General features: G+C 37.9%; 1 protein-coding gene across 12 annotated transcripts; it reads left to right on the top strand.

Annotated features, from left to right (window-relative positions):
- The first annotated feature begins 77 nt into the window (after positions 1-77).
- On the top strand, positions 78-7,201 carry LOC100169853 (truncated CD4-2A-like protein). 12 transcript variants are annotated; one of them, XM_045695653.1, is made up of 10 exons: positions 553-758; positions 3,339-3,387; positions 3,996-4,175; positions 4,345-4,482; positions 4,824-5,075; positions 5,155-5,241; positions 5,756-5,904; positions 6,133-6,141; positions 6,276-6,343; positions 6,603-7,168. In XM_045695653.1, the coding sequence occupies exons 1-10, from the start codon at positions 693-695 to the stop codon at positions 6,634-6,636; spliced, it is 1,032 nt and encodes a 343-aa protein (XP_045551609.1). In that variant the 5' UTR covers positions 553-692; the 3' UTR covers positions 6,637-7,168.
- The last annotated feature ends 1,640 nt before the right edge of the window (positions 7,202-8,841 follow it).

Here is an 8,841-nt window from a genome sequence, read left to right on the forward strand (position 1 = left end):
GTTGAGATGGATGTGACTAGTGACCACTGGTCATCTAGTGGCCCTGCTGCGCTGGGTCCTTATATTCGGGCTCTTGCTGAAGAGCTGGGGACACCAGGTGAGTCATGGTGCTCCGCACTGGCATCAGGCCACAGGCTCAACATCTTCCTGAGGGCTGTTACATGCCAGGGAAACATGGTGAGAGTGCAACCATAGGTCATAGGGTGGGAGTGGGATCATTGTGGGGGTTAATTGGTTGATTTCAGTTACACCTGACACCATACTACATTTTGACTTAATTTATGTTTGCTGCTACTATGCTCTTCAAATAACTAATTTAGTAGTCTTTCAGGTGTGTATATCTTCATAGCCACATGCCTGGAAGACCCAAGGCCATCCCACTGAACATCAGTTTTGCCATTTAATTTATTTTGATGATAGGCCGGAAAAAGATATCCTACTTTTATTTGGTTTAATAGCGTGGTTTTATAAGGTAGATTTTTAAAGTAGGCTACTATTGATAATGCGGAAGCACATACTATATTTACATGAGACGTTTAAGTGGTATTACTGTCAAGTTCATGATAAAGGATCATCACAAAAATGTATGTCACGATACTTGTTAGTTATATGCAGTCAGTCAGCACAAATGCAATGTTTCCTATATACAGCACATTTTGCAGATTGGACTTTTAGTAAGGAGCCCATTTCCTATGAAGTTGGGTCACTGGTGGAAGGTGAATACAGAATCAAATAAGGAGTTTGCAAAGAAGGCGCAGGCAAGTAGCATGCGTAAACCCACAATCTTTCCAAAGTGCAGACGATTTTTCTCGATCTCTTCCGCTCTACTCGGTCACTATCCTCAACGCATACTCATTAGTGTATTGTCGCGAAAGGACAAAGTGGGTTTTTTTCTCAGATTTTTGTAACCTAAGACGTTTTGAGAATCAATTTCAGGTAAATTACAAATCAGATCAGGTAATATTAATGTTCCCATATGTTTGTCGGAGCTAGTTCAGTTGTTTTTTTTACCCAGAGAGGAGAGGAGTTTTATTCTCTTTTTTTTTCGTGGGAAATGTTGAAAGGAGAGGGGACGGATAATCAACTTTTACCAGTTAAATTTAGACACAAATATAATATTTTGTTATATTAAATTTTTCCAGAAATATGGTTTACAAATATGCAAATTAGGCAGTATATCATATTTGCATATTGCGCAAATCCATTTTTCTGGACGAAACCAGCCTAAATATTTTGGAGTCATTTTGTTAAGACACTCCCGGACCGGACTAAAATGTGATTAACGCAGATGCTTCTTAGTTGGGGTGTGGGAAGAGTATGACTTAGACTACCAAACGCCTATTTCGACCGAATCACTATCTCTTCAAAGTAAGTTACTAAATATAGTCAGTCCAGTTTGTGACGTTCTCTATGAAATGGACATTTAAATGATGTGTAATTTATTGTAGTGAGCTTTGAAAATATTGACGTATGTCGATTTTTAAAGTGTTTAAAATGCATTAAAATGTTTATGATGGTAGTATGATTAACTAAAGAAAATCTACATTTTCATAAAGTTTAGAAAATACAAATATTAACTGACCATAACACCAACAAATCTCAAAACTGATAGGGATGCAAAAATGTAATTTCAGCCTGGCCTTAAAACTGTTGAATCACCACAATCAGTAGGCTATTTTAATGTTTCATAACACACAAAGAAATGTACAAAATAACAGTTATAGCAAATGAATAGCTCTTGATCAATAGTATATCGATGACATATTATAGGGTAGGCTTTTATCAAGCAGGCATCTACGTTTTTAGCCATGTTTTTAGCCACGAATCTAAGAATTATTAGGCTACTGCAATTTTGTCAAATGTTTCATTTGATTACAGGCAGTGGCGGTTCTATACCATTTCAACTGGGGGGGCCAAGCTGGGGCCAGTTGTACTGTTAGAGGGGCCAGTTGTACAGTTACATTAGACGTTATTGTTGTCATATCGTTTTCTTCACTGCATATTAGGCATTAGCAGGCAAAAGACCATGTTCATAATCATCATCGTTGCCGCTGTCTAATAACCGACGTAAAAAAAGAACGACAGCAAAAATGAGTTGGGGGGGTTCAAAATTGTTGTCACAGGGGTTGCCCCCCCCCCAGGCGGTTCATAATAAAGATGATTACTATTAGTAAATTACAGTACATTTTAAAGTAGCCTATAATTCACCTCTGTGAATAGCATTATATTCAGATATAGCCTTTGTGGAATAATTTCATATTTGAAAGTTATCAAAGATAGTGTTAAGAATAACATCGATATCAAACACCTGATAAAGTATGAGATGCCGATTTCAAGTAGGCTTACAGTATCATTATAAATAAATGGGTCTTAATTTAATTAAGTTGGTCAAGTAAAAGGTGAATATTGTAAAGTAGTAAAGCATTGCCCCAATTACTAATACAGCTCTAATAAATGAAGTTATTATGATCAATCTGAATTAAACAAATAGTGAAAATTAGTTAATTTTATATAATTACTATTTACTAAAACAATTGTGGAGTGATAGATTACTTATTGTTATTCAATAAACCATCTTCAGAGGAATATCATTCTTGAAAACATGTAACTAATGTTATACTGTAAATTAGAATATTTACCACCTTTGTTGTCGATTTTCAGTTCATTTATTTACTGGGATCTCTATCCATGAACTGTGAGTTATGGCACAAAGTTATTTGTATTTTGCTCTGATATAGACTAATGCTTTTCATATTTGAATATTTCAATAATAATGGTGATGATGATTATACATATTTATATACTCAATAACAATTCATTACATACGTTTTTGTTGTTATCGGTTAGAGAGGCCTATATGCCTATTAATGTTATTATATATACATCTATCTGTTATTGAAATGTGTCAAATGTTTGGAGTAGGTTCTGAAAATAATGAAAGATAGAAAACTCTCTAGCCCTGCTCAGAAAACTATCATCATATCTCTAGTCATGCAAAGAAACATTTGAATCTTTTGACTTTTTTCACAGATGTTTTCTTTTTGTATACATCTATAAATTTTAGAGAGAGAGAGAGAGAGAGAGAGAGAGAGAGAGAGAGAGAGAGAGAGAGGAAGTAGCCATGTAGTTAGAAACCACAAGTTCACTCAAACAGAAGCCATGTAAGAACATGAAGTCTAGATTAAACTCTACTTCGAAACGTACTTAAGCCAAACAAAGGTTTAAGATATTTTTTATATAATATATTTTACATTTTAGATGTTTCAAAAGTGTCAATCTCGCCTTAGAATGTTCTATGCATTTTGACTGCATGAATGTCATTTAAATTTGCATTCCAGATTTCAGATAAAATGTTCAATATGAAGACTTTCTCCTGGTTTGTGTTCGGTGGGTAAAGATCTACACTACATGATTGAACTATTAAAATGTTGTTGTATTCATTTTACTCTTACTTTTACCCCTCACACACACACACACACACACACACACACACACACACACACACACACACACACACACACACACACACACACACACACACACACACACACACACACACACACACACACACACACACACCTTTCTCTTCTCTCTCTTTCTATTAAATTCAAAGGGCTTTATTGGCATGGGAAACATATGTATGTTTACATTGCCAAAGCAAGTGGAATAGACCGTAAACAAAAGGGAAATAAACAAGGGAAATAAAACAATCAGAAATGAACAGTAAACATTACACATTACACATTTCAAATGTTATATTATTGGCTATGTACAGTGTTGTAACAATGTGCAAATAGTTGAAGTATGAAAGGGAAAATAAATAAACATAAATCTCTCTCTATCAATTCAATTTCAATTCAGTATGCTTTATTGAAATGGAAAGTTAATAATACATTATAATACTAGTAACATAAGTACTTTAATAATAATAAAGTGATTGCAGTACTCTCTCTCTCTCCCTCTCTTACTCTCCCTCTCTCTCTTTCTCCGCTCAGCCCTGTGTATTCTCCATGTGGTGGGTGAGGTGATCTACAAGACAAAGGGGCACTCTGTCAATATTGATTGCGGATTCAAGACGTCTAACAAGGATGTAGAGTGGAGACATAAAGCTGTGGGTGGAAGTGAATCTGTGCTGATCATGGACATTAAAGGGAAGAGTGGCAAGCAGCGGAAAGGTGGATAGAAAAGAGCTCATTACAAAGAAATAAATTGGTTATTTCATGAAATAGTAGCGGTAAAAATAAGTGTTTCCTAAAATACTGCATAGATCTTATGCCGTAAAACAAATGTATACATGGCGTTTTGTACGTGTTCATTATAGTGCCTGTCTTTTCCCCATGTCAGGAAAGGCTCCCATGGTTGAAAGGGCGAAAGTGAGAGGGGACGGGCTGGAAATCTCTGCTCTAAATGATGGTGATGCCGGACTTTACATCTGTATGGTGGACAGGAAAGAGATGGATCACAGACTCGACTTTGTCACAGGTGTCACCCCGCATAGGGTTATAGGGGTGTCCAGCAAGTGAATGTGGACACCAGTCCTGCAAACTAGCAGTTTTTATAGCAGTAATAGTGAAGTGATATTATTATTGCTAGTACATTTGAATGACACCACCCAAGCAGATCTGAGTTCAAATACTACTTGAAATCATTTCAAAGGCTGTATCCGTGTTCAACCTAGACATTTCTCCCTCTGTCTCTTCCTTCCCTCCCTATCTTTTCCTCCTCGCTTTCTTTTCATACTCTACCCCTCCCTCTTTATTTTCCCTCTCCCTCCCTTCCTCCCTCTCCCTTCCTCCCTCTCCCCCCTCCCCTGTCTGAACCAGTCAATGTCCACCCCTCCAATGTCCTCATCGAAGGCACCAATGCTATCCTCGAGTGCCAGGTGACAGGAGTGGATCCCTTGCCCAGTGTGGAGTGGCGTAGTCCAGGTGGAACGGTGGAAGGGGCCCCTGGACGACCTGGCTCTTGGAAAGTCTCTTTCAACTCTGTGGCCCTGTCAGACACAGGAGACTGGACATGTCAGATTACTCAGGATGAGAAGACACACAAAGAGACTCAGACCATCAACGTGAGAAGTAGGTTATCGGTGGTAGTATCCCCAATACAACCATGATAGTAATGAATATAACAATGCTTTTGTCTTTTCTCTCCCAGGTTTGTCGCCGGACAAGGGCCAAGATGATGGGCAGGGGCACAGTGGACCTAACTCTAATGTAAACACAGTGACACCTTGCAATCACTGTGAGTATCACTACTTTATGAACACTGACTACTGATTTATTGTTTCATTTTCCTCATGGTAAAGGTATTGGAAGCTCCTACTTTATTCAATCTCTCCTTAACATTGGTCAATTCAGGACGGGAGGAGGGGTTGTTCAAAAAGTTACAAAAATAAAACGTTATTGTTTCTCATTAATCTAAAGTGATTCAATAAAATAAATTATTCACAAAAGTACGGGGAATTTAAAAAAATTAAAATGTATGAAATGTATGCATTCACTACTGTAAGTCGCTCTGGATAAGAGTGTCTGCTAAATGACTAAAATGTAAATGTAAAAGAAACTATGGTAAATTCTATCTCCACACCATTTGACAGATAGGGGGACAAATCCTAACTTGAGAAACAAGTGTGAAATGACACATTTCGAGTCAACCGTGCATTGACATTGACAACCGTGCATTGACAGCGATTTTGAGGGTGAGTTGCCACTTCCGAGGTCTTCACTGAGGTGCTCCCTGGTTGTGTGTCTCTCAGGTACCACAGGCAGCCAGCAGCCCGTTGAGTGGGTGTCCATTCTGGGCTTAAGCCTGTGGGTGTGGGTGGCAGTGGGAGCAGGATGCCTGGTGGTGGTCTTACTCCTGGTGACCATTGTTCTCCTGCACCTCAGGAACAAAAGAATGAAGGTGAGGAGACAGGCTAGAGGGGAGGGATCAATGAAAATGTCACTGCCAAACTTAGAACCCAAAGTGATTTATAAGCATATATAGATCAATATATATTTATTTTTTAAATATTGTCAGCGCAACAGAAAGCTATATCGGTCTGCTAATACAAGATTAGTAAAGGCCTAGTGCACTACAGTTGTGAGAAAAGACAGTATATTATTATTCATATATCTTTTTTTATTTCAGATTTTTACTGTGGGTACTGCAGCACCCATACTTCCCACGGCTATGTCTCTAACCGAATTAAATATTGATTTAGTTATATTCAGGTGGAGTAAGTGCTTAAGAGCAAATGAAAGAGAAAGACAATACATGTTTTTCTCCCTCAGAGAAGAGACCGGAAGATGAAGAACATCAGAGTGCCCCTGAAGTCCAACGACTACTGCCAGTGTAACCGGTAACTACTCTATTGCTCTATCTAGTAGAATCATAGAAGGGAATTTCTGCACACTGTCTATTCCTGAACAGTCACGTAGACCAGTGGTTTTCAAACCTCCCCTTTCCAATTTGTTGTAGCCCTGAACTAGCTCACCTGATTTGCCAATTCAAGTGCTTGATGATTAGTTTACAAGTTGAATCAGGTTTGCTAGCTATGTCATATAAAGTAGTTAGTGATACATTGTCAAGTTTAAGATTGTAACACATGTATTTCACAGCACACTAGAGGGTCCACCACGGAGGACGCAGTGAGAGAAGCCTTCGGCTGTACCACGGAAACAGCGCTGATGGAGCGGAGTATTATGGGCTGGAACATGATTGCTTGACGACACAGGGCGGATGGAAGAATGATAGAGAGAGAGAGAAAAGTAGTCTTATACAGTTAGAGCGATTACAAGGGAGAGAGAGAGAAAGAGAGGGGGGAGATCATGTAAATGGGCTTATGTCTGTTTCAAAAATATGAATGATGAAATTATATAAACTGAAAATCACACATTGAAAATAATCACATATTCTTACCTATATGTTATTGAATGTCATCTGACGTCTTCCTCGCATTGTCAGAGCATCCTCTACTGCATTGCATCTTTGTGCTTAGATCATTTTCAATGATTATTCATTTTCACACAAAGACGGATACTTATACTGTACGGTTTTAGAATGATTCTTGCTGTGATATCATTTAGTGTGGCATATTTACAAATGCTTGTTATGTTATGAATTAATATACCTGTTAAATTAAAGTGTTTTCTTGTTGAAGGGAATATAGATCATATAAAGGACATTTCTTTTGGTTTGATTTCAAACATAATATGCACCGCTGAGTCTCGTCTCACTTTTAATAAGTATACTTTTTACTTGAGTCTTTTTAAACACTTACTTCAGCCTCCTATTACATACATTCTAGTGGCGTTGTCAGTGGTTCCATTTCACTAACTGGTGCAGTAGAGTGCAGACAGCTGTCGGTGACAATGTAGACTCCAAGCATGTCGAGTGATGTCTTGAAGTTGTGAGTCCAGTAAAAAAAATAGTATGTGTGTGTAAAAAAAAAGTACCCAATTGTCATACTTGAATAAAAGTAAAGATACCTTAATAGAAAAGGACTCAAGTAAATGTGAAAGTCACCCAGTAAAATACTACTTGAGCAAAAGTCTAAAAGTATTAGGATTTAAATATATTTAAAACCTCAAAAAGTCTAAGCTAACATATGGAATTGTTTTTAAGATGGTCATACCATTGATCATTTAGAATTTAAGGACCCCTTTAGGTATCAAAAATGATTATAATTCTTTGTATTATTTAATAAAATATTGAATTTGACCTTTACTACTATAGCCCATAGAAACGCCTTGAATAACACATTCATAAATGGCAAAAAAGAAATATATTAGCTTTTTTGGACAAATATTTAACCCCTTATTTTTGTTGGCACAAAAATCTCCAAACTTCCATTTGTTTGTATGGGTTACCTTCAGACGAGTCCCGTGACACTTGTGGGGGTCCTAGAGCAAAACGGAGAACACCATCGTGTTCGTTAGTCTCCCCTTTCCATATAGTGTTTGTAGGCCAAACCGCTCGGACACTACACACATTTCTGTGATGTCTCATGTTCTGACAAACACCGCTGTAGCTCGGCTACATTCCACCGCAGATGTGGAAGGCCGACATAGGCGGATGCGGTGAATTCAGACGCAGCCCATGCATCTCTAGCTTTATGTTTTTGATGTTTTAAAAAATTTTTTTTATGTTACTTAGATTGATACTTAGATTGATGCACAGGTGCTCTTAAGGATTAAGTGTCAAAAATAGAAAAATATATCATTTTAAAAAGGAAATGTAATTGCTAAGATATACTGCTAAAATATACTTAACTAACAAAAGTAAAAGTATAAATCATTTCAAGTACTTATATTAGTTGAACCAGACCAGGCACCATGTTCTTGTTTTTTACATGTACAGATAGCCAGGAGCACACTCCAACACTCAGACAATCATTTACAAATGAAGCAAGTGTGTTTATTGAGTCCGCCAGATCAGAGGCAATAGAGATGACCAGGGATGTTGTCTCGATAAGTGGGTTAATTGGACCATTGTCCTGTTAAGCATTCAACATGTAAATAGTACTTTTGGGTGTCAGGGAAAATGTAGTGAAGTAAAAGTAAAAGTTGTCAAAAATATAAATAGTAAAGTACTTAACTACTTTACACCGCTGTGTGTGTGTGTGTGTGTGTGTGTGTGTGTGTGTGTGTGTGTGTGTGTGTGTGTGTGTGTGTGTGTGTGTGTGTGTGTGTGTGTGGGGGGGGAGGTGCCTGCCTGCGTGTGCCTGCTTGTGTGTGTGTGTGTCCGTAACTGTGTGTGTGTGTGTGTGTGTGTGTGTGTGTGTGTGTGTGTGTGTGTGTGTGTGTGTGTGTGTGTGTGTGTGTGTGTGTGTGTGTGTGCCTGCCTGTGTGTGTGTGT

This window comes from Salmo salar, chromosome ssa02, assembly GCF_905237065.1.
Source record: "Salmo salar chromosome ssa02, Ssal_v3.1, whole genome shotgun sequence".
In the NCBI taxonomy this organism is placed as follows: Eukaryota; Metazoa; Chordata; class Actinopteri; order Salmoniformes; family Salmonidae; genus Salmo; species Salmo salar.

What these genes read in the sequence shown, in the direction of transcription:
- LOC100169853 (XM_045695649.1), top strand. Translation starts at nt 693, where the DNA reads ATGAAGTTGGGTCACTGGTGGAAGGTGAATACAGAATCAAATAAGGAG. An exon ending in TTTCTCCTGGTTTGTGTTCG is followed by an intron (nt 3,388 to 3,995) that starts GTGGGTAAAGAT and finishes TTCTCCGCTCAG; the next exon opens with CCCTGTGTATTCTCCATGTG. An exon ending in CAGACTCGACTTTGTCACAG is followed by an intron (nt 4,483 to 4,823) that starts GTGTCACCCCGC and finishes TGTCTGAACCAG; the next exon opens with TCAATGTCCACCCCTCCAAT.